Source organism: Cyprinodon tularosa, unplaced genomic scaffold (genome assembly GCF_016077235.1).
Source record: "Cyprinodon tularosa strain WSP-4 unplaced genomic scaffold, ASM1607723v1 ctg154, whole genome shotgun sequence".
Classification (NCBI taxonomy): domain Eukaryota; kingdom Metazoa; phylum Chordata; class Actinopteri; order Cyprinodontiformes; family Cyprinodontidae; genus Cyprinodon; species Cyprinodon tularosa.
The window spans coordinates 1,021,702-1,047,568 of record NW_024038375.1 but is presented as its reverse complement, the minus strand read 5'-3'; the positions used below and the strand labels follow the sequence as shown (position 1 = coordinate 1,047,568).

At 37.5% G+C, this 25,867-nt stretch overlaps 1 protein-coding gene and 3 long non-coding RNA genes across 4 annotated transcripts in view; all 4 read left to right on the top strand.

Annotated features, from left to right (window-relative positions):
- Positions 1-18,384, top strand: part of LOC119780016 — a 48,514-nt gene extending 30,130 nt beyond the window's left edge. Inside the window, exons 5-8 of the mRNA XM_038279892.1 lie at positions 14,014-14,055; positions 14,141-14,437; positions 14,622-14,680; positions 18,379-18,384. Coding sequence (XP_038135820.1) covers positions 14,014-14,055; positions 14,141-14,437; positions 14,622-14,680; positions 18,379-18,384 — 404 coding nt within the window. The remainder of the gene's footprint in view (positions 1-14,013; positions 14,056-14,140; positions 14,438-14,621; positions 14,681-18,378) is intronic.
- On the top strand, positions 4,832-7,038 carry LOC119780009. Its single transcript, XR_005280325.1, has 2 exons — positions 4,832-5,065; positions 6,744-7,038. It is a non-coding gene; the product is annotated as an uncharacterized LOC119780009 (long non-coding RNA).
- Positions 13,267-13,979, top strand: LOC119780012. Its single transcript, XR_005280328.1, has 3 exons — positions 13,267-13,293; positions 13,378-13,671; positions 13,774-13,979. It is a non-coding gene; the product is annotated as an uncharacterized LOC119780012 (long non-coding RNA).
- A 6,822-nt stretch (positions 18,385-25,206) lies between the features above and the next one.
- Positions 25,207-25,697, top strand: LOC119780013. The gene is made up of 3 exons (XR_005280329.1): positions 25,207-25,287; positions 25,451-25,477; positions 25,562-25,697. It is a non-coding gene; the product is annotated as an uncharacterized LOC119780013 (long non-coding RNA).
- Positions 25,698-25,867: the final 170 nt, after the last annotated feature.

Sequence of the window (25,867 nt, the reverse complement as noted above, 5' to 3'; positions counted from 1 at the left end):
AGGTCTTATTGGACGGGGGGGTTTAAAAAAATGGGGTGGCAAATTTTTGGGAATTTTAAAAGGGAATTTTAAATCAGGCCTTTTTTACACCTTACCTTTTGGGAAAAGAAATTTTAAATCGTTTTTCTTAAAAGGGGAATTAAAAACGCCCAAAGAAAAAAAATTCACAACCCGGGCCCTTTTGGCGGGGCCCAAATCAGAAAATTTTTTTTGGGCCAAAAACCCCAAACTCTCCAAAAAATTGTAGTTATCTTTTCGGAAGTGGGCCCAAGGGGAAAAACCTAAAAACCCCCGGGCCGGGGGTAAAAAAAACCCCTTAAAAAATTAAAAAATTTTTGCCCTCAAAAAACCCGTAAGTAAAAAACCATTAACATTCCTGTTTGGGTTTTTTACCTAAACCAGATAATCTAAATTTAACCCCTTTTTAAAAGGCCCAAAACATCATTTTTGGTTCGGTAAGGTAAAACCTTAACAAATTTTAAATAAAATGAAAAAACAACCTTTTTAAAGGAAACCATCCCTCTTCTGAAAAAGGGCCCTTCAGGGATTCTTTTGTTGTTTTTTTTTTTTTAAACATAAAAAATTTTTTTAAGACTCGGGTTTTTTTTTATTTTCTTTACAGATTTTACTAATAAAATACCTCCAGGTTTTAAGATTTAAAAAAGGGTTTTTCAAACAATAAAAAGACTTTTTAAAATTTTTCTAAATCCCTAAAAAAAACTAAACAAAAAACTAATTTTTTGTTTATAGAAAAGTTTTAGAGAAAACTATTCAAAAATATGCATCAGAGGGAATTTTTTACTGCACTTGCAGTTGTTACAGTTTTTGGCAAGTCCCTCCTTACAGGTTTGTTTGTTTTTGCTTTTGTGTCACACCTAAATACTTGAAATAATTAAAGAAATTACCAGAATATTGAAAACTGAATGTTTTAATAGAACTAAAACTAACCAAATCTTATCCATTTCCACTACAAACTTCTCACTATAGTTTACTGTACTTTAGGCCTGTCCCTCCTAACAGGGTACATGACTCACACATCCTATTAGCCTAACTTTTAATAGAATAGAGATCAGAGTGTTGTGATGAAAAATACATGCATTTCATTTTGATCCATTTCATAACTAATTTGACAATTTACTTTGGGTCGCCCTCTGCATTGAAAGAACCCTTTGTCTTCATTAACTTTTGGTTTCCTACTTTGTCTTGTGATTTTGCCTCAAAATGTCCACACTGTTTTATTTCCTCATTAAGCCAACTATTTGTATTTGTCCATCATTCATTTTCACAGAAAACAACAGTTTTGTTTCTGATTCCATTTGCAAACTGAAATATAAATTTTATATTAATTTTGAATTATATTCTTCTTCTATGTTTAGTGGTTTTCAGCAAATGTTGGTACAGTACTTGTTTTTATTTATAAAAAACTGTTTAAAAGCTTCAACCAGAAACTTTGGTTCTGGGTTTGAATCCACCAGTTGACACTAAACACACTGATCTGTCCTTCTTCATTAACACTAATGGTTAACCATCTTCATGCTGTTTCTGTAGGACATTTTAAATAAATAAATTTGTCACCTTTAGGCATATATATATTGTACCCAAGGATGAAGTAGAAATGTTGAGGTAAATAATTTGAAATCCTGTTTAAATCTGATAGATTTAAACAGATCACTTTGGGTTACTATAATTTTCTTGTGTTTTCAAATCAGTTTGTAATATCAGATATTTATTCATGAAATGGATGGTAAAGGCATTATCTGCTGTGGCTGATGTCGAAGAAATAGATTCAAGTCTCAACTTTCATCACTAGAACTGATGTTTTTTTTTTCTTACACCAGTCCTGACCATTATTGTGCATATCTGATTTTATTTATTACATCAGGTCAAACATTTGACATGACCATGGAGGCAGACGATACATTTACTCCTTCCCCAGCATCAGTGAAACCTGCAATAGATGGAACAACAGGTCAGTTAAAACTTTACATAAAACTTCAACAGTACTTGAAATGCAAGTATATATATATTTTTTGTCAGAGAGAAGTACAGTGGTTAACACTCAGCTAGCCCTCAGCCCTCGGCCTGCCAACAGCCTCTGGATCCACAAGGTCCCCCCCCCCCCTCTCTGCAGCTCTGCTCATCTCCAGATCAGCAGTAAGTCAAACCGTGACCAGTCTCCCCAACCTAGGTCCTGTTCCCTTTATCTACATCCTTTAAATAAACCTTTAAACTTTACCCTGTCTCCGAGTTGTTCTGCATATGGGCTAGATTCCTTCACCCATTATGACACAGTGGTTAACACCTAGTTTACTTTCATTCTAGTTGCTCTAGTAAGATGAAGACTTCAGCAAAGTTGATATACTGGGAAACAACTTTGTTAGTATACTTTGTTTTGCATTGTAATACCCAAATATGACTTAAATTGATGTTTTCTGACAAATTCTATAAAGAAAATGACATTACTGTTTTCTGTGACTTTATTCAACTCCTGAAAGTAAGCAAAATTCTCAAACAGATGCGACAATTACCTGATCAGATATTTATTTGGTAGATGAGGTGTTGCTTAGGGAACTTCCTTTTCTTTGTTATTGTAGCTTTTAGTTTTTTACTATTATTTTCATTAAGGTTGAAAAAGAATTATCTATTTATATTATGAACAAACAGTGTCAAAAAAGCCTGTTCGTACAACATAAATATCCTCTAAACTTGGTCTGGTCTAATGCAGGGCACTGGTTAAGTAAGCATCATAGCCCCTTATTGTGGCTTTGGCAGCAGAGGAGGTTGGTGCTGAGTCTTTGCAGCATTTATCTACTCATTCATTGAAAGTGGGAGGCCAAGCAAAAAGTGCTCAGACTATCAAACTATCTCAATTTAAGTGAAAGTAAACCTGCCTTAAATATTAGAGTATTTAAATGCTGCAGTTTGCATCAGCTGGTTTGGATGGGTGGTTCACCAGCAACAACCAACCTGGGAGTTAAAGTTAAATTCATGACATTTGAGGCCAATTTGCATGAAATTATGTTAAAAATGTTACACTAGTAATACTGTGCCTGTTTAGCAAGTGATGTTGTTGTGCAGCACCAAATCTGCTCAGATTCAAATGTTGCTGTAATTACTCCTTTGAGATCGTGAGCTAAACCCCTGATGATGAGAATGTTTAGCTCCGCCCTGCTCTTTTGTAGGATTTGATCTAGAGAAGTGGATGGTGCCTTGTCTTTACAAATAACCCCATGACTTCTCAGTCTCACGGTAATCTAAATGCAGCACTGCAACAGTGCAGACCTGATACTGTAGTTGCTTTTAGGTGAGCTAAACCCAGTGGCTAATGGTCTAGCACCCCTAGTGGTTAAGGTTACAAAGTATTGTTTTATTTTTCATATGGGCAAAACTTAAAAAGAATAGACATAAATGGATATTTTATTTGCAGTTGCTGCATTAATGGAGGTATGGGTAGGTCACTACTTGCAATTGGTTCTGTTTTCTGTCACACCCTACATTTTTTAGACAAAACAAGGTTTTTGTATTCGATAAGCACTGATTAAACCAAATGTGTATAAAGAATATTAAGATGTATTTTTTCCCATTACTTTCTGTTATTAAATCTGACTAAACTTTTCCTGTTTTAGTTTAGTAATGATTACTGATGAATGGAAGCAGGCAGGTTAAATAGAGACTTGGCAGGTGGATCCGATATATGCTAACAAGACAATGGGTGGACTTAGGCAGGTGAATTAAATGAGTAACCCAGTCAGTCCTCAGTGCCAAGATCATGACAACAGCCCTTGATTCTATTGCTCTGTTCAAAATCCTGGGATGCGTCCTTGGCAGGCCAGTTTCGAAGGACGATTACATCATAGCGCGGCGCCGAGGTCTGGTCGGATTCCAAGAGTCCGCGTTATGCGACCTTAAAATGCATCCTTCTTTTTGCCCGATTTGAAGAACGGGTCCGATGTATCCTCAGTATCCTTGGTTTACCCAGAATTCATTGCGAGACTAAGCAAGCCGTGATTTGCTCTGTGCTCAGAGGAAAAGTTACTTGGCGCTGAACAGTGGTGAAAATTGGAAGTTCAGTTTAATATGATACAAGTCTGTGGATAGTTTTGTCTGAAATTAATGAAAATAGTTGTTTTAATGGTTATTGAGTCAGATATGTGGCGGTAATGTTTGATTTATATAAAGGTTTTTATCGGTTACTGTGTAAATGGGTTTGGCCGTAATTTAAGGACAGATTCTAATATTATCTGCAGGGTGGGGACTATAAATCTGATAGGAGTTAAATTTTTTTATTGCTGTTTTGCACAATATGCTTAATTAAGTATTTTTTGTTGTTGAATATTAGAGATTTTGCAGATATATTTTGTACATACATTATTTAGATTTACTTATATCTTTCTACCCCTTTTATACAATAGAATAGAAAATCCCTGTTCGAATTCACAGCCAGAACTCTTCCGGCCCTACTTATTTTCAAGGACTTCGATAATAACAGGGAAGAGTTAAAATATAAACAATACTGTTAGAGTGATAACTATTCTGTGTTTCAACCAGAAGGGTCATAAACTTTTATGACCTCCTGTAGGTCATGAGGCAGAATCACACGGATGTGTGACTTCCATCCAGCCAGTTGGTCAATTCACACCATCTTGTTACCTGCATCCTCTCAGACAATCATTATTGGGTCTGCTGTTTTAGGCCCGCCTGTTTGATGTTGTAAACTGTTAATAAAAGGCTGTGCCATGAAGGGATCTGTGGGAGAAGGTGATGGCTTTCCAAGCCAGCATTCTTCTCTCCACCCGGCACACACTGACGTCACAAAATCCCGTCTCTGTGTTGATCATTTTCCTTTTAATCTTTTAAACTCACATTTCTCTGGATTAAAAACCCAACATTTTTGGTGCTGAAACTCCGGGAGTCAAGATCCAATTGTCCAGGACCGTGCGGGACCAAGGCCAAGAAACTGTCAACAGCCGTCCACCCTTTGCCGGACGGAGCCAATAGGTTGGTCCAGCCCTGCCCTGGACATCCTGGTGACGACTCAAGCTGAGGACTGATCTGCACAGAAACGGTCTGGGACCTGGGTATTCTGTGCGTTTGGGTCTGGGACCCTCTGTGTTCAAGCTATAACTGGTTGTAGTTGCAAGAATATTTGACGAAACAAAGTTTTGTTTACAGGTCTGGGACCTGGGTATTCTGTGCGTTTGGGTCTGGGACCCTCTGTGTTCAAGCTATAACTGGTTGTAGTTGCAAGAATATTTGACGAAACGAAGTTTTGTTTACAGGTCTGGGACCTGGGTATTCTGTGCGTTTGGGTCTGGGACCCTCTGTGTTCAAGCTATAACTGGTTGTAGTTGCAAGAATATTTGACGAAACGAAGTTTTGTTTACAAGTCTGGGACCTGGGTATTCTGTGCGTTTGGGTCTGGGACCCTCTGTGTTCAAGCTATAACTGGTTGTAGTTGCAAGAATATTTGACGAAACGAAGTTTTGTTTACAGGTCTGGGACCTGGGTATTCTGTGCATTCGAGTCTGGGACTCTATGTTGGTTAAAAAATAAAAAATATTAGGCCTTAGGTGTGTGTGACTGTGTGAAAGTGTGTGAGGAAACAATCGAACCGCTGTGTACTGGACTAAATTCTTTAAAAATGGGACAAGGCAGTAGTAAGAAGGAAATGCCAGATGATGTTAGATGGATGGTGGCGTGTTGTGGTGGTGACCCAAAGTTTGCCAGAAAGTGGATTGAGAAGGAAGGCTGGGATGGAAAGTTGAGAGTTGAGCCGCTGACAAAGATTCAGCAGAAGGTGGAGATGAAGTTGGTGTATAAATCAAAAAGAAAACAAGCTAAATACAGAAAAGAATTAGAAGAGTTAAATAAGTGGATTATGCAAGCAAAAAATAGGGAAAGCCAAATACAACAGAAGAAGGATAGAAAGACAGCTACAATTGCTGCTGTAAAAGTTAAAGCTGATGAAGAAACTGTTGTATCCCGTATGCTTCCTCAATATCCTGATCCTAATCAAATTCAAGGGGGTGATGGGGTTCAAGCAGTGGCATCAGCTGCACAGGAAGGTGGAGATAAACCCCATCACGGTGAATGTGAACACAGCCATGCCACTGTTCCTCCTCCAGTAGCCCCACCATCGTGTGGTGATATTGGAGGAGCAGGAGCAGGCCCCCTGTCCGTGTCGTCCTCTATGGATGGTATGGAACTCAGTGCCTCTGACCCTTGTGAGCATGAATTAAGAAAATCAGGGGGGGATGTGAAGCTTGATTCGAAGTGTTACAGGGATGATTATCAAGTGGAGGCTTGTGGAAGGGGTCCATCTGCCCCTATTCATCCAAGATTGGCTGAATTAAAAAAACAAGAACAGGACCAAGATCCTGGGGGGGGGGGCATGTGCTTTTCCGGTGTTGGAGGTGGCCAACCCTCATTGTGGTCAACGCACGGGACCCCAAGATGGTGACCCACTGGATTGTGGACCCACTGTTCTTGTGTGTGGGCCATGGACAGATGCAGAGATGCAGACTGCCTGTCGAGGTTTACCTCCAGCCAGACAGAACCCAGTTAAATGGTTCGAGGATGTTAAAAATAGATTGAGAAAATTCATGGCAGAAACAGGAAAGCCATGGGCAGAAAAAGAACAAGATGACATTGACCCGTTAACTAAGTGGATGCTGAAGCTTTTCAGCGACAAAACTGTTCAGAAAACATGTAATCTGCCTAGTGCTCCTTTTGTTTCCCCACAGGAAGGCCTGCAGCCTGGAGACCGAGTGCTGATTAAAATCATCAAAAGGAAAACTTGGAAAGCTCCGAGGTGGGAAGGACCCTACAAAGTGCAACTAACAACCCCCACCACTGTGAAGATCCAGGAGAGAAACACTTGGATCCACCAGAGTCATTGTAAACTGATTAAAAACTTTCCACAGCAAAAAAGCCCAGTTACTTTCACAGGGACCCCACGACTAAGGTATAGATCTGTGGTGAAGTCCAGCTTCAAAGGGGTTTGGTTTTTTTAGGACCACTCGTCTCAACGCTGGTGAAGTGAACAACCTAACCCAGTCTTTTAGAGTCCGGTTAGTGGGTGTTTCCTTGGACGGACTGGCAAAGATCTGAAAAACCAAAGTGGTTATGCTGCCCGGTGATGACTGTTGGACCGGTGTTCCTAGGAACTCAAACTGACTGTCTGAAACAAAGGAAGAGCAGGATGATTTTTGATGGATCCACAGCAAGTCATCCTACAGTGCCAAGATGTGGTGGCAGCATTCCAAGCGCGTTGCTGAAGATTTGAACAAAACAGACTGTTATGTTTGTACTCATATTCCTACTCCTATGAATACAATATGAATTGAAAGATGCTGATGTTTTTATGTATAAGAGGAGGGAAATGTTAGAGTGATAACTATTCTGTGTTTCAACCAGAAGGGTCATAAACTTTTATGACCTCCTGTAGGTCATGAGGCAGAATCACACGGATGTGTGACTTCCATCCAGCCAGTTGGTCAATTCACACCATCTTGTTACCTGCATCCTCTCAGACAATCATTATTGGGTCTGCTGTTTTAGGCCCGCCTGTTTGATGTTGTAAACTGTTAATAAAAGGCTTTGCCATGAAGGGATCTGTGGGAGAAGGTGATGGCTTTCCAGCCAGCATTCTTCTCTCCACCCGGCACACGCTGACGTCACAAAATCCCGTCTCTGTGTTGATCATTTTCCTTTTAATCTTTTAAACTCACATTTCTCTGGATTAAAAACCCAACAAATACAATTCTGTAAAGTGTTTTCAGCAATATAATACTGGAGAATAAATAACCATGCAGCTATAGACATTTTTTACAGTAATGGATATTTGAAAATAGGAGCAACATGAGAGATGTGCAAAATGACAGCAGCATGTTATTTAACTGACTGAGGTTTCTATCATTACATTTGCTTTTATTTGTTCCATCACCCGGTGGTGGAACCTTTGTTCCATTCTGGATTGTTGTGAGTGTAGTCTTTGTTCGCTTTATAATAAAAAATGAATAAATAAGCAAACGGTTTCGAAAACTTTAGTTTTCATTCTTTTCCTGCTTTGTGTGTCAACTTTCACAGCTGCTAAGCAACAGAGCATACGGTGGTAAAAGCCGCCGAAGGGTAGACCTGTTCGAATTCACATCCAAAACACTTCCGGTCTCCTTATTTTCAGACTTCGAAGGATCCAGTCTAGGTAGAACGCGTCCTTGGAGGATGCAGCCCAGGATTTTGAAAAGAGCCTTTATATTTGAAAACCTTTATTAGCTTTAAACATGAACTTCATAGATTCAACAGCTGTTTTTCTGGATTTGAAACAAACCGTGGGATATAAAAAGTCATTTATCTATCCTCTTTCATGAACAAAAGTTATTGAACATTAACATGCTGTTTATCGTTGTATACATTTTTAAAGATAGATTAATTAAGCTGTAACCTTTAGGAATCCGCAAACTGCACCCAAATATAAACCAGAGCTGTTGAAGTCAATAAATATCTAATAGATAGGAATATTGAACAGAAGTATATATATCAACTGGACTATTTCACACTTTTTGTTGACTCTCTAATTATCAGAAACACCATAGAACAATATTACTTAATTGCTTGGCCCAGAACACATTTTTACATACTAAACTCTTAGTGATGCTCATGTCGCCTATTCTAATTTCAGATTCCATGAAGAACTTTACTTCTTAGCTTTGATGTTTTCTAACTCTAAATAGAAGAATAGAAATCTAACCTAGAGTTAAACATTTTAGTTCTAATCTATGCATATTACTCAGGAAGTTAAAATAGAAAATAAGATTCAAAAGTAGTTATTCAATTTAAACAACCTCTTGATACACTATATTGCCAAAAGTATTTGCTCACCTGCCTTGACTCACATATGAGCTTAAGTGACATCCCGTTCCTAATCCATAGGGTTCAATATGACATCGGTCCACCCTTTGCAGCTAGAACAGCTTCAACTCTTCTGGGAAGGCTGTCCACAAGGTTTAGGAGTGTGTTTATGGGAATTTTTGACCATTCTTCCAGAAGCGCATTTGTGAGGTTGCACACTAATGTTGGACGAGAAGGCCTGGCTCTCAGTCTCCGCTCTAATTCATCCCAAAGGTGTTCTATCGGGTTGAGGTCAGGACTCTGTGCAGGCCAGTCAAGTTCATCCACACCAGACTCTGTCATCCATGTCTTTATGGACCTTGCTTTGTGCACTGGTGCACAGTCATGTTGGAAGAGGAAGGGGCCAGCTCCAAACTGTTCCCACAAAGTTGGGAGCATGGAATTGTCCAAAATGTCTTGGTATGCTGAAGCATTCAGAGTTCCTTTCACTGGAACTAAGGGGCCAAGCCCAGCTCCTGAAAAACAACCCCACACCATAATCCCCCCTCCACCAAACTTTACACTTGGCACAATGCAGTCAGACAAGTACCGTTCTCCTGGCAACCGCCAAACCCAGACCCGTCCATCAGATTGCCAGATGGAGAAGCGCGATTCGTCACTCCAGAGAACGCGTCTCCACTGCTCTAGAGTCCAGTGGCGGCGTGCTTTACACCACCGCATCCGACGCTTTGCATTGCACTTGGTGATGTATGGCTTGGATGCAGCTGCTCGACCATGGAAACCCATTCCATGAAGCTCTCTGCGCACTGTTCTTGAGCTAATCTGAAGGCCACATTAAGTTTGGAGGTCTGTAGTGATTGACTCTGCAGAAAGTTGGCGACCTCTTCGCACTATGCGCGTCAGCATCCGCTGACCCCGCTCCGTCAGTTTACGTGGCCTACCACTTCGTGGCTGAGTTGCTGTCGTTCCCAAACACTTCCATTTTCTTATAATACAGCTGACAGTTGACTGTGGAATATTTAGGAGCGAGGAAATTTCACGACTGGATTTGTTGCACAGGTGGCATCCTATCACAGTTCCACGCTGGAATTCACTGAGCTCCTGAGAGCGACCCATTCTTTCACAAATGTTTGTAAAAACAGTCTGCATGCCTAGGTGCTTGAATTTATACACCTGTGGCCATGGAAGTGATTGGAACACCTGATTCCAATAATTTGGATGGGTGAGCAAATACTTTTGGCAATATAGTGTATCTTTATTGAACCTCAAAGCGAAATTGAACAGACTAATTAAATTTGATAATTTTTGATTTTATGTCAAAGCTTCATAGTTTGCAACAACTATCTTCAGATTGACATCTGTGTTTTTTGGGGAAATTAAAATCCTATATGTACTTTATGTACATACAGACAAACAATAAATGTGGTTGCCAGATTATTAACGAGAGGCGTGTTGCCTTACTTTTTTATAAAGTTGAACTTCTGTTTTCCTCTAAACCACGTATACATCAAACACTCTATGAAGTTCATATACACATAGAAAGAACACATATAGTATAATTTAAGATTAAAACAATACAATTTTAAAACTATTATTTTTAATACTGCTTAAGTACTGTTCTTGTCTGTTTTCTTCATGCAGTGCTGATGATCCGGAGGATCATATTAGTTACAATTATCTCTTTAGTCCTGTTCGGATTCACCCTCCGTTTTTGTACAAGAAGGATGGGTAAGAAAAATTATAATACAACATTATTAAGCTGTTGTTTTGATTCAAACCGACTTTTTAAATGTTAAATTTATATTTTACTTGTATTTACAAAAATGACCAAACTGAATTTACTGAATTACCCATCAAAAAAGTTTCAAAATGTTTTAACATCTTTAATATTTCTTTTAAACGCTCAGATAGGTAAGAAATCTCAGTATATTCATGGGATTTGTTGCCTTCATTTGATTTCCCATTTCTTTCTTTTTACAGTTTAGTTTCAGATTTTACACCACTGTTGGAGAGGGAACATAATTTGGGATTGTCAGACTCTTCTTCACTTTAAAAACCTGAAGATTTGCTTTTTCTGGCATTCTATTAGCACAAAGGTCTAAAGTGACACAAATAACTTCTAAAGTTGGTGTTGAAAATTAGTATTAGTATTTTTTAAACAGTCTTTTTAAATCCTCAGTTCAGCATTGCAAATTTATTTATTACAGATATAGTTATGTGTCATCTGGTGACCAGAACTGACTATTTTAAAGTATGACCAGCTCTCACCACTGACCACCTCATTGGTATCTCCATAATACAATTTTCCAAACAAGAAACACACTGTAGACAACTGTACAACCTCTATAACCTCTATAACCTTGATTCTGTTACATAGAGATGTTTTTGAGGGTCATTGGTCAGTTCATGAATGCATTTAATAAAGAGTGGGTCATTTATAATATACTTTGATACATCAAATCCTAATAATTAGAGGGTATCATTTTAACTTATTCTGTATCTAAAACAAGTCTTTTTGAAATCTCAGTTCTATCTAACACACAGTGAATAACTTTTTTTTTTTTCCTTTGGTGCTTTAGATCAATAGCTGAAATATCAGGTAAATGAAATAAAGTTCCTTTCTTATTAACAAAAAGTGATTTTTTTTGACAACTTTGTCAAACAGCAGTAATAAAAGACTCTTGCGTTTATGCTTCCTTTTATAAAGTATCTCTTTTTGATCTTTTTCAGTTGAACAAATGCCAATGTTCATTTTAAAAAACAAAGAGGTTTGTTAAAGTACCCTGTGCTAAAATGATAACATGATGCATTAAGCAAATGTTATTTTTCCAATGAAAATGTCTTTCTCCATGTTATTACATCATTTACAGGCAGGATGTAATGAACCTGCAGGGCTGCTAACTGCAGCTGCAACACTGGTAAGCTGTTAGTATTTGTGAAGGAACTATAACGTTCATGGTAGCTTGGCCACTAGGGGGAGCAATAGGTGAAAAAGTCGAGCAAAACATTTCTACAGGGATTTTAATAAATACCTTTTTGCTTTCACAGAGTAACAACTGAATGTCAGAGCCTCAGACAAGTGAACTGCAGCCAGACTGAGTGTAAATAAAATCATTTAGATGATCCATTATGTTTTATCTGCTGTGATTACTAATACTTGCATTATAATTTTGTTTTCCTAATTTTATTGCCTCTTTAAGGATTTTGTAACAGTCTTAATATAAAAACTTTGCCTGAACTTACTAAATACCATAAACTGATTTAAACTGATCAAAAAGTTACTCCTAGATATTTTCAGATATATTGTAATAAATCAAACTGATTAAATGATTCCTTTATTGGAGAGTGGCAGCCTAGTTGTTAGGGCATAGAGCATGGAATCCTGAGGTCCTGAGATCGAGCCTCACTCCCACAGACTGCCACTCTGGGTCTTTGAGCAAGACCCTTAACCACACACTGCTCCCCGGGCGCCACATGATGGCAGCCCACTGCTCCCCAAGGGGATGGCTTAAATGCACAGGTAAATTTCTCCAATCTGAAATAAAGTTCAATTATATTATTATTTTAGAACTGCTATGTTAAACAGTATGTACATTTTCTTTTTGGTGAATTATTTTTTTTTTGTTTAAAAAGTTTTTTGTTGCTTCCTGGATAAATAAAGTTATTATGGACATAACTCTGGTGTATTTTATTTGTGGGAATATTTAGCCTAAAACCAGTTTACTAACATTGCAAATTTTTTCTTGAGTTACATCATGCACTACATATCTTTAATTAAGATATTTGTTTAACCTTTTTTTTTTTAAACCTGTGATCAAAAAGCTGCCTCTGAGGACACTTAATAGGAATCAGAAAGGAAAGTCTAACCAACAGGATTGACTGCATTGCTTAAACATTTTAAAGTGAGAACATGCAAGGGATTCAGAAGTGAAACATAGAAACCTTATTAACATTTCTCTCAGTAAAGTTAGTGGTACAAAAAATAGATGGTTCCCTTTTTGGTATGGTTAATCGATACTGTGGTCTGAAACACCTATGCATTTTAGATGTGGTGTGTTTATAAGGTGTATAAAGTACTTCTTCCTGTGCCAAGAGGGAGGGTCCACTTCTGATCATGTGGATTATTTTAACAGTAGCTTCTGAAACTTACATCGGTCATAGTCAGATTAGACAGGAAACATACCAATGTTTTCTATTCAGAGCATCCAAAGCTTCATCATGGCTTTAGAGCTGCTGTTCTGCATTCTCCTAAGTAAGTTTGAGTGTCTTATTCTTGATATTGTGTTATTTAAAATTAATTCTGTTACATAAAGTCCGGGATTTTTTGAAATGTTTTAGAAATTGAAAATAAAAATATGCATTTATAAAAGATATTCATCTTGCATCTACATTTTCTTTTCAATATCTGTTTCACAGATTTGTCTTATGAAGCCAGAGCTAAAGGTCAGTTTCAGTTAAATGTCTGTGTGGTAAATATAATTTTTTTTGCTGATCAAATCTGACAACTAAATGCTTCTAAATTTTCAGCTCTTCCTCAACCTAAAGTAGAGGTGGATCGACTTCTGATCACAGAGACTGACTCGGTCACATTAAAGTGTTCAACCTCATATGTTAATGCTGATCAGTGTGTTTTCTACATTGAAAACAAAAAGATGTCTGCAGCCTCCTCCTGTGTGGAAACACTGACAGGATCTGAACTGCTGAGGATGACAGAGAAAATATTACCAGCCGAGGTCAAAGTTAAATGTTCCTACAGTGTAAAATATGGAGCTTTAGATGTTACATCAACAGACAGTGAATCAACCATCATCTCCATAAACAGTAATATTATTTTTAAGGAGTCTTAAAATATGTTTACAGATATACTGAATATTCCTCACTTATATTTTAAATTTTCCTCTCTTTATTTGTTCATGTTTTCAGACCTTGTTCCACCTACACTGACAGTGAACCCACTGGTGATCACAGAGACAGACTCGGTCACTTTAGACTGTCAGCCTCCATCTTCTGTTCCTGTTACTGAGTGTTATTTCTTCATTGTTGGAGGAAGTCAAGCTCGGAGGTTTAATTGTCAGAAAACACTAAAAGGAGGATAGATCTTGTCTATAGCAAAGCAAAGGTCACCTGCTAACTTAGGCCTAACATGTTTTTACCTTGACGGACATCAATCTCCAAACAGTAACTTGCTCACCATCATCATACAAAGTGAGTAAATATACCTTTGCTGGTCTAATCATGATTACTGTCTTGATCAAATATTTAATTTATATTATTTTCATTTTATTTTCAGTTCCTCCACCTGAGCTGACTGTGACTCCACAGCTCATCACAGAGACAGACTCAGTCACACTGAACTGTCGGACTCCATCATTTGTTTCTGTGGATAAATGTTTTTTAAACTTCATAACATCAAAGATAACTAAAGTCATCTCCTGTGAGCAGACAATGTCAGGACGTGAGCTCCTGATCATGACATTTCAAACTTCCCCTGCTGAGGTTGAACTAACATGTTATTACACTGTGAAGAACACAGATGGAGGACAGCATCAGTCTCCAGACAGTAACATACAATCAGTTATGATTAACAGTAGGTTATTAACTCTACCATCATATAAGGTTTACTGTCTCTAAAGATACAATATTAGTCTGTAAAATAAATGTTATTTCAGCTTCATAAGGTTTTATATTATGACATTCTTACAAATAAATGTTTGTATCATATGTTTTTATTTATCATACGGAGATCTAAAGGCGCTGTCTGTTTTTTGCAGAAGTTAAAGAATTAGATTCAACAACAAGTCAGGGAGTCTCAACTTTCAGCATGACTGCTGTTAGTATATTTTTTCTAACACCAGTCCTGACACTTGTTGCATATATATGATTTTATTCACTGTTTGTTGCTTTCATTCATCAGGTCAAATATCTGACACAACAACCAAGGAGACAGACAGGGTATTTACTCCTTTCCTAGGAACAGATGGAACAACAGGTCAGTCTAAACTTTAAAATAAAATTCAAATGAACTTTAAATGCAAGTATAATTAAATTCAGCCTTCTCGATTAGGCTGCAGCATATTTTATTTAGATGTTTCCTAATATTTGTCAATTATTTTGGGTCATTAAAGCTACAGCGTGTAATAATTACAGGGATATACAGTCAGAAATGTAATATATTAATCATAACTATGTTATTTATCATCATCTACGAGCTCAGCCTCTTAACCTTAATATTTGCGTTGCCTTAGAATTCGTTATTTATAATTACATAGGAGCGGGTCTCGCAGCCATGGAGGCAGACATCTTTGCGCTACGGCAGCGCAGAGCCAACAAACTAGCAATTGTGAGATTGCCCATTACACTCGAAAGTAACTACGGCAAGTTGAGAGAGATGAACTGAGACGGTACTGATATCTATACCCTACACAGACTAATGAAATACTACCTGTAAAATTATCTATGTAAACAAACCTCATCACTTGAGAAGGTAGGTGATGCAGACGTCGTGGAAGACATTTTGTCCCGTAACGCTCGCCGTACTGTTGGGGGGGAGAAGCGGTGGGGAGATGTTCATGTTGCTGCGGTCTGCAGTCTGGACGTTAGATGTCGCTGAAAATTACACACTGTAGCTTTAATAAACTGACTGTGGCACAAAGCCTCATCCATGTTTTGGCCATATTAAAAATGTAAATTAATTCGCTATGGAGTCTGATTAGCTAAAACCTAGTCTTCCTACTTGTGACAGTGTAATGACACTTAAAAAAAAGAAAAGGAAAAAAAAGCGGGAAAATCCTGTGTCAGGAACTATCGTCAGTTAGCCTCACGTAGTCCTACTCAATTCTAGTCAGAATATGAGGCTGATACTGCTCCATAGAGCTGTGATTATGGGGCGTGTTTCGAACGAACCAGGAAAAAAATGCCTCTGCACTCAATTGGATAGACCTACAACCAATAAGAGCAACGGAGTGCGTGACGTATGTTAAGCCTGGCACAGTTGTTGTCAACAAAAATCAAAGCGTGCAGTTGCACGCCTAGAAAAAGAAGATGAGCCTTGATCGTGTTTCTCTGTTCCTCTTTTAAAATTAATTTGCTGTCGACATCTTATAGAACAGACCTAATAGCAGAATCTACACACCTCGCCTCTCCAGCGGCAGCCATTGTTGTTGTAGCCCATTCGCGCTTTGGTCACGTGGTTGATTACGTTACTGTTGATCATCTGTCCATCATCGTATAAAGCCCGCCCTGACAATTTGAATGGCCCGCCAGATATTGTACGAGCATACTCGCGCTACTACTGAGCAATGCCAGACCGAACTTCCGGACCTCAAACATTGTGGGCGGGACTAAGTTCGGAATGGCACCCAGGCTAATTGTCAGTTGCTAAAAAAATTTGTTTGCTCAGAATTCTCCCACATCTAAACTGTGCGGAATGGCTAAATTATCCATCATGCACCATTGTATTTAAATGTTTACAACAGTTCATGTAAATTCCTCCCTCTTTGTTTCATTTATTCATTGATTTGTGGTTTGACTCATACTGTCTTGCTGAAGACTGCGAGAGTCTGATGGAGGGGGTTTAAATGTGTGCAAACTTTGATTTAGAATTTAATCAGGCTCTTTTTACCCTGTGTGACTATTGCAGCATTTATCTGTTTTCTGTGAAGGGAAATTAAATGTCTAAGAAAAGAATTCATGCAATCGGGCTTTGGTTCCTGTCAGTCAGCATTTGTGTTGCCAATATACCCCTCTCTCCAAAATGGTAGTATCTTTCGGATGGGTCAGAGTTAGCATAAGCACCTGTGCGTAAACAAGACACTTGAATATGATTTGCCTCAGACGTGAGTAGAAAAACAACAGTTAACATTCCTGGTTTAGTTTCTACCTCACCAGATAATCTCATTAACCCTTTTTAAGGCCCTAAACATCATTCTTTGGTTCTGGTAAGGTAAAGACCTTAACAAATTTTAATATAATGAGAAACAACCTTGTTAGTGAACCATCCCTCTTCTGACGGTGGCCTTTACGTATTCTTTGTTGTTGTTTTTGTTTTTTACACATCAAAATGATTTAAGACTCAGGGTTTTGTCTTATCTCTTTACAGATTTTACTAATAAAATGACCTCCAGTTTTTCAGACTTACAGTAAAATGTTTTTTCAAACAATAAAAAAAGACAGTTATGATTCATAATACTAGAAAAAACTAAACAAAAAAAACTAATTTTTTTGTTTATAGAAAAGTTTTAGAGAAAACTATTCAAAAATATGCATCAGAGGGAATTTTTTACTGCACTTGCAGTAGGCTCTATGCACAGCTCCACTACTTCCTGAATTTAATGCAGCTTCTTTGTTTCCTGTCTTTCATGATTGGATGCACTGATTAATCCAGGTGTGTATGACCTAAGTAACTGGCCAGACACACCTGGATTAATCAGTTCGTCCAGTAATGAAAGACAGGAAACAAAGGAGCTGCCTTAAATTCAGGAAGTAGTGGAGCTGTGCATAGAGCCCGTTGTTACAGTTTTTGGCAAGTCCCTCCTTACAGGTTTGTTTGTTTTTGCTTTTGTGTCACACCTAAATACTGATTAAAGAAATTACCAGAATATTGAAAACTGAATGTTTTAATAGAATTAAAACTAACCAAATCTTATCCATTTCCACTACAAACTTCTCACTATAGTTAGCTGTACTTAAGGCCTGTCCCTCCTAACAGGGTACATTACTCACACATCCTATTAGCCTAACTTTTAATAGAATAGAGATCAGAGTGTTGTGATGACTAATCCATGCATTTCATTTTGATCCATTTCGTAACTAATTTGACAATTTACTTTGGGTCGCCCTCTGCATTGGAAGACCCCTTTGTCTTCATTAACTTTTGGTTTTCTACTTTGTCTTATATTTTTGCCTCCAAATGTCCACACTGTTTTAATTCCTCATTAAGCCAACTATTTGTAGAGTCCATCATTCATTTTCACAGAAAACAACAGTTTTGTTTCTGATTCCATTTGCAAACTGAAATATAAATTTTATATTAATTTTGAATTATATTCTTCTTCTATGCTTAGTGGTTTTCAGCAAATGTTGGTACAGTTCTTGTTTTTATTTATAAAAAACTGTTTAAAAGCTTCAACCAGAAACTTTGGTTCTGGGTTTGAATCCACCAGTTGACACTAAACACACTGATCTGTCCTTCTTCATTAACACTAATGGTTAACCAGCCTCATGCTGTTTCTGTAGGACATTTTAAATAATTAAATTTGTCACCTTTAGGCATATATATATTGTACCCAAGGATGAAGTAGAAATGTTGAGGTAAATAATTTGAAATCCTGTTTAAATCTGATAAATTTAAACAGATCACTTTGGGTTACTATAATTTTCTTGTGTTTTCAAATCAGTTTGTAATATCAGATATTTATTCATGAAATGGATGGGAAAGGCATTATCTGCTGTTGCTGATGTCGAAGAAATAGATTCAAGTCTCAACTTTCATTACTAGAACTGATAATAATTTTTTCTTTCTTACACCAGTCCTGACCATTATTGTGCATATCTGATTTTATTACATCAGGTCAAACATTTGATATGACCATGGAGGCAGACAATGCATTTACTCCTTCCCCAGCATCAGTGAAACCTGCAATAGATGGAACAACAGGTCAGTTAAAACTTTACATAAAACTTCAACAGTACTTGAAATGCAAGTATATATATAGTTTTTGTCAGATATAAGTACAGTGGTTAACACTCAGCTAGCCCTCAGCCCTCGGCCTGCCAACAGCCTCTGGATCCACAAGGTTCCCCCCCCTCTCTGCAGCTCTGCTCATCTCCAGATCAGCAGTGAGCCAAACCGTGACCAGTCTCCCCAACCTAGGTCCTGTTCCCTTTATCTACATCCTTTAAATAAACCTTTAAACTTTACCCTGTCTCCGAGTTGTTCTGCATATGGGCTAGATTCCTTCACCCATTATGACACAGTGGTTAACACCTAGTTTACTTTCATTGTAGTTGCTCTAGTAAAATGAAGACTTCAGCAAAGTTGATATACTGGGAAACAACTTTGTTAGTGTACTTTGTTTTGCATTGTAATACCCAAATATAACTTAAATTGATGTTTTCTGACAAATTCTATAAAGAAAAAGGACATTACTGTTTTCTGTGACTTTATTCAACTCCTGAAAGTAAGCAAAATTCTCAAACAGATACGACAATTACCTGATCAGATATTTATTTGGTACATGAGGTGTTGCTTAGGGAGCTTCCTTTTCTTTGTTATTGTCACTTTTAGTTTTTTACTATTATTTTCATTAAGGTTGAAAAAGAATTATTTATATTATGAACAAACAGTGTCAAAAAAGCCTGTTCGTACAACATAAATATCCTCTAAACTGGGTCTGGTCTAAAGCAGGGCACTGGTTAAGTAAGCATCATAGCCCCTTATTGTGGCTTTGGCAGCAGAGGAGGTTGGTGCAGTCTTTGCAGCAGTTATCTGCTCATTCATTGAAAGTGGGAGGCCAAGCAAAAAGTGCTCAGACTGTCACACTATCTCCATTTAAGTGAAAGCAAACCTTCCTTAAATATTAGAGTATTTAAATGATGCTGTCATGTTGGGTTTTAGGTGCTTGGCCCACATGCAGATCACACTCGGAGGCAGGAGGCAGTTTAGGTTGTTTATTTAAACCAGACAAACAGTACAGGATGAGTAAGCTAGAGAAACTCGGAGCAGAGAGGCGCGGACAGGGGACGCTCGGATATGAGGATGGAGAGGGGGGGAGGAAGTGGTTAAAGCGTACCGAGCGGAGAAACTGACGAACAGAAAAAAGGGCTTACCACTTGAGAAGGGAAACCGGACCGGGGAGAACGGATCGGACTGGGCTCTGCCTGACCTTGGTGAGGCTGGTGACTGAGAGACTGACGAGGGGCTGAGAGCCGGACCGAGCAGCGCCGGCAGACTTGTCCACAGAGTCAGCAGGAGGATCCAGGAGGGCCACCGAGGGAGCTCAGGTGGGCAGATTGAGCAGAGGAAAAGCAGATCACGATCGAGGACCTGGGAGACACAAAAAATTGCCTTTAGCACGGGAAAAAGTTCAGCTGTCAGAAGACAGAGGCCACAGGTTCGTACCACAACGGTTAACACTCAGGCGTCCTCCTGCCGTCTGGGGCCAGCTCTCATAGTCCTGCCGCACGCCGTTCAATTAGCCACAGGTGTAGGCGCCCCACCCCTCTCTCAAGCAGTCACCTGCAGAGAGAGTGGAGAAGGCCTAGCCAGCAGAGCTGCCGAATCCTGACAGATGCAGTTTGCATCAGCTGGTTTGGATGGGTTGTTCACCAGCAAGAACCAACCTGGGAGTTAAAGTTATGACATTTGAGGCCAATTTGCATGAAATCATGCTAAAAATGTTACACTAGTAATACTGTACCTGCTTAGCAAGTGATGTTGTTGTACAGCACCAAATGTGCTCAGATTCAAATGTTGCTGTAATTACTCCTTTGAGGTTGTGGGCTAAGCTCCTGATGATGAGAATGTTTAGCTCCGCCCTGCTCTTATGTAGGATTTGATCTAGAGAAGTGAATGGTGCCTTGTCTTTACAAATAACCCCATGACTTCTCAGTCTCACGGTAATCTAAATGCAGCACTGCAACAGTACAGACCTGATAGTTGCTTTTAGGTGAGCTAAACCCAGGTGGATCCGATATATGCTAACAAGACACTGGGTGGACTTAGGCAGGTGAATTAAATGAGTAACCCAGTCAGTCCTCAGTGCCAAGATCATGACAACAGCCCTTGATTCTATTGCTCTGTGCGAAATCCTGGGATGCGTCCTTGGCAGGCCAGTTTCGAAGGACGATTACATCATAGCGCGGCGCCGAGGTCTGGTCGGATTCCAAGAGTCCGCGTTATGCGACCTTAAAATGCATCCTTCTTTTTACCCGATTTGAAGTACGGGTCCGATGTATCCTCAGTATCCTTGGTTTACCCAGGATTTATTGCAAGACCAAGCAAGCCGTGATTTGCTCTGTGCTCAGAGGAAAGGTTACTTGGTGCTGAACAGTGGTGAAAATTGGAAGTTCAGTATAGTTCATAATATGATACAAGTCCGTGGATAGTTTTGTCTGAAAGTAATGAAAATAGTTGTTTTAATGGTTATTGAGTCAGATATGTGGCGGTAATGTTTGATTTATCTAAAGATTTTTATCGGTTACTGTGTAAATGGGTTTGGCCGTAATTTAAGGACAGATTCTAATATTATCTGCAGGGTGGGGACTATAAATCTGATAGGAGTTAATTTTTTTTATTGCTGTTTTGCACAATATGCTTAATTAAGTATTTTTTGTTGTTGAATATTAGAGATTCTGCAGATATATTTTGTACATACATTATTTAGATTTACTTATATCTTTCTACCCCTTTTATAGAATAGAATACAAAATCCCTGCTCAAATTCACAGCCAGAACTCTTCCGGCCTCCTTATTTTCAAGGACTTCGATAATAACAGGGAAGAGGTAAAATATAAACAATACAATTCTGTAGGGTGTTTTCAGCAATATAAAACTGGAGAATAAATAACCAATATGCAGCTATAGACATTTTTTACAGTAATGGATATTTGAAAATAGGAGCAACATGAGAGATGTGCAAAATGACAGCAGCATGTTATTTAACTGACTGAGGTTTCTATCATTACATTTGCTTTTATTTGTTCCATCAATTCAATTCAATTCAATTCAGTTTATTTATATAGCGCCAAATTCACAACACATGTCATCTCAAGGCACTTTACAGTTCAACCAGATCATACAGTCAGTCAATCCAGAATGGAACCTTAATTCCATTCTGGATTGTTGTGAGTGTAGTCTTTGTTCGCTTTATAATAAAAAATGAATAAATAAGCAAACGGTTTCAAAAACTTTGGTTTTCATTCTTTACCTGCTTTGTGTGTCAACTTTCACAGCTGCTAAGCAACAGAGCATACGGTGGTAAAAGCTGCCGAAGGATAGACCTGTTCGAATTCACATCCTAAACACTTCCGGTCTCCTTATTTTCAGACTTCGAAGCATCCAGTCTAGGTAGACCACGTCCTTGGAGGATGCAGCCCAGGATTTCGAACAGAGCCTTTATATTTGAAAAACTTTATTAGCTTTAAACATGAACTTCATAGATTCAACAGCTGTTTTTCTGGATTTGAAACAAACCGTGGGATATAAAAAGTCATTCTTCTATCCTCTTTCATGAACAAAAGTTATTGAACATTGCTGTTTATCGTTGTAAACATTTTTAAAAACAGATTAATTAAGCTGTAACCTTTACGAATCTGCAAACTGCACCCAAATATAAACCAGAGCTGTTGAAGTCAATAAATATCTAATAGATAGGAATATTGAACAGAAGTATATATATCAACTGGACACACTTTTTGTTGACTCTCTAATCATCAGGAACACCATAGAACAATATTACTTAACCTCTTGATATCTTTATTGAACCTCAAAGCAAAATTGAACAGACTAATTAAATTAGATAATTTTTGATTTTATGTCAAAGCTTCATAGTTTGCAACAACTATCTTCAGATTGACATCTGTGTTTTTTGGGGAAATTAAAATCCTATATGTACTTTAAGTACATACAGACAAACAATAAATGTGGTTGCCAGATTATTAACGAGAGGCGTGTTGCCTTACTTTTTTATGAAGTGGAACCTTTGTTTTCCTTTAAACCACGTATACATCATACACTCTATGTAGTTCATATACACATAGAAAGAACACATATAGTATAATTTAAGATTAAAACAATACAATTTTAAAATTATTATTTTTAATACTGCTTAAGTACTGTTCTTGTCTGTTTTCTTCATGCAGTGCTGATGATCCGGAGGATCATATTAGTTACAATTATCTCTTTAGTCCTGTTCGGATTCACCTTCCGTTTTTGTACAAGAAGGATGGGTAAGAAAAAAAAACTATAATACAACATTATTAAGCTGTTGTTTTGATTCAGACCAACTTTTTTAATGTTAAATTGATATTTTACTTGTATTTAAGAAAATGATCAAATTGAATTTACTGAATTACCCCTCAAAAAAGTTTCTTTAATATTTGTGTTTTTCTTTTAGTGAAACGTTCAGATAGGTAAGAAATCTCAGTATATTCATGGGATCTGTTGCCTTCATTCGATTTTCCATTTCTTTCTTTTTACAGTTTAGTTTCAGATTTTACACCACTGTTGGAGAGGGAACATAATTTGGGATTGTCAGACTCTTCTTCACTTTAAAAACCTGAAGATTTGCTTTTTCTGGCATTCTATTTGCACAAAGGTCTAAAGTGACCCAAATAGTGTTGAAAATTAGTATTAGTATTTTTTTAAACAGTCTATTTATTACAGATATAGTTATGTGTCATCTGGTGACCAGAACTGACTATTTTAAAGTATGACCAGCTCTCACCACTGACCACCTCATTGGTATATTCATAATACAATTTTCCAAACAAGAAACACACTGTAGACAACTGTACAAGCTCTATACAGTAACCTTGATTCTGTTACTTAGAGATGTTTTTGAGGGTCATTGGTCAGTTCATGAATGCATTTAATAAAGAGTGGATCATTTATAATATGCTTTGATACATTAAATACTAATAATTAGAGGCCGTAATTTTTAATTCTTCTGTATCTAAAATGTGTCTTTTTAAAATCTCCATTTTATTTAACACACAATGTATAACTTTTTTTTCCCTTTGTTGCTTTAGATCAAAAACTGAAATATCAGGTAGATGAAATAAAGTTCCTTACTCATCAACAAAAAGTGATTTTTTTTTCACCCCTTTGCCAGGCAGCAGTAATAATAGCTTTTTGATTTTATGCTTTCTTATATAAAATATCTCTTTTTGATCTTTTCAGTTGAACAAATGCCAATGTTCATTTTAAACAACAAAGAGGTTTGTTAAAGTACCCTGTGCTAAAATGATAACATGATGCATTAAGCAAATGTTATTTTTCCAATGAAAATGTCCTTCTCCATGTTATTACATCATTTACAGGCAGAATGTAATGAACCTACAGTGCTGCTAACTGCAGCTGCAACACTGGTAAACTGTTAGTATTTGTGAAGGAACTACTGTATAACGTTCAAGGTAGCTTGACCACTAGGGGGAGCAATAGGTGAAAAAGTCGAGCAAAACATTTCTACAGGGATTTTAATAAATGCCTTTTTGCTTTCACAGAGTAACAACTGAATGCCAGAGCCTCAGACAAGTGAACTGCAGCCAGACTGAGTGTAAATAAAAATCATTTAGATGATCCATTATGTTTTATCTGCTGTGATTACTAATACTTGCATTGTAATTTTGTTTTCCTAATTTTATTGCCTCTTTAAGGATTTTGTAACAGTCTTAATATAAAAGCTTTGCCTGAACTTACTAAATACCATAAACTGATTTAAACTGATCAAAAAGTTACTCCTAGATATTTTCAGATATATTGTAATAAATCAAACTGATTAAATGATTCCTTTATTGGGGAGTGGTAGCCTAGTTGTTAGGGCATAGAGCATGGAATCCTGAGGTCCTGAGATCGAGCCTCACTCCCACAGACTGCCACTCTGGGTCTTTGAGCAAGACCCTTAACCACACACTGCTCCCCGGGCGCCGCACGATGGCAGCCCATTGCTCCCCAAGGGGATGGCTTAAATGCACAGGTAAATTAATCCAATCTGAAATAAAGTTCAATTATATTATTATTTTAGAACTGCTATGTTAAACAGTATGTACATTTTCTTTTTGGTGAATTATTATTTTTTATTTTGAAAGTTTTTTGTTGCTTTCTGGATAAATAAAGTTATTATGGACATAACTCTGGTGTATTTAATTTGTGGGAATATTTTGCCTAAAACCAGTTTACTAACATTGCAATTTTTTTCTTGAGTTACATCATGCACTACATATCTTTAATTAAGATATTTGTTTAACCTTTTTTTTTTTTTAAATCTGTGATCAAAAAGCTGCCTCTGAGGACACTTAATAGGAATCAGAAAGGAAAGTCTAACCAACAGGATTGACTGCATTACTTAAACATTTTAAAGTGAGAACATGCAAGGGATTCAGAACTGAAACATAGAAACCTTATTAACATTTCTCTCAGTAACGTTAGTGGTACAAAAAATAGATGGTTCCCTTTTTGGTATGGTTAATCGATACTGTGAGTCATGTGGTCTGAAACACCTATGTATTTTAGATGTGGTGTGTTTATAAGGTATATAAAGTACTTCTTCCTGTGCCAAGGGGGAGGGTCCACTTCTGATCATGTGGATTATTTTAACAGTAGATTCTGAAACTTACATCGGTCATAGTCAGATTAGACAGGAAACATACCAATGTTTTCTGTTCAGAGCATCCAAAGCTTCATCATGGCTTTAGAGCTGCTGTTCTTCATTCTCCTAAGTAAGTTTGAGTGTCTTATTCTTGATATTGTGTTATTTAAAATAATTCTGTTACATAAAGTCCGGGATTTTTTGAAATGTTTTAGAAATTGAAAATAAAAATATGCATTTATAAAAGATATTCATCTTGCATCTACATTTTCTTTTCAATATCTGTTTCACAGATTTGTCTTATGAAGCCAGAGCTAAAGGTCAGTTTCAGTTAAATGTCTGTGTGGTAAATATAATTTTTTTTGCTGATCAAATCTGACAACTAAATGCTTCTAAATTTTCAGCTCTTCCTCAACCTAAAGTAGAGGTGGATCGACTTCTGATCACAGAGACTGACTTGGTCACATTAAAGTGTTCAACCTCATATGTTAATGTTAATCAGTGTGTTTTCTACATTGAAAACAAAAAGATGTCTGCAGCCTCCTCCTGTTCAAAAACACTGACAGGTTTTGAACTGCTGAGGATGACAGAGAATTTATCATCCGCTGAGGTCAAAGTTAAATGTTTCTACAGTGTAAAAGATGGAGCTTTAGATGTTACATCAACAGACAGTGAATCAACCATCATCTCCATAAACAGTAATATTATTT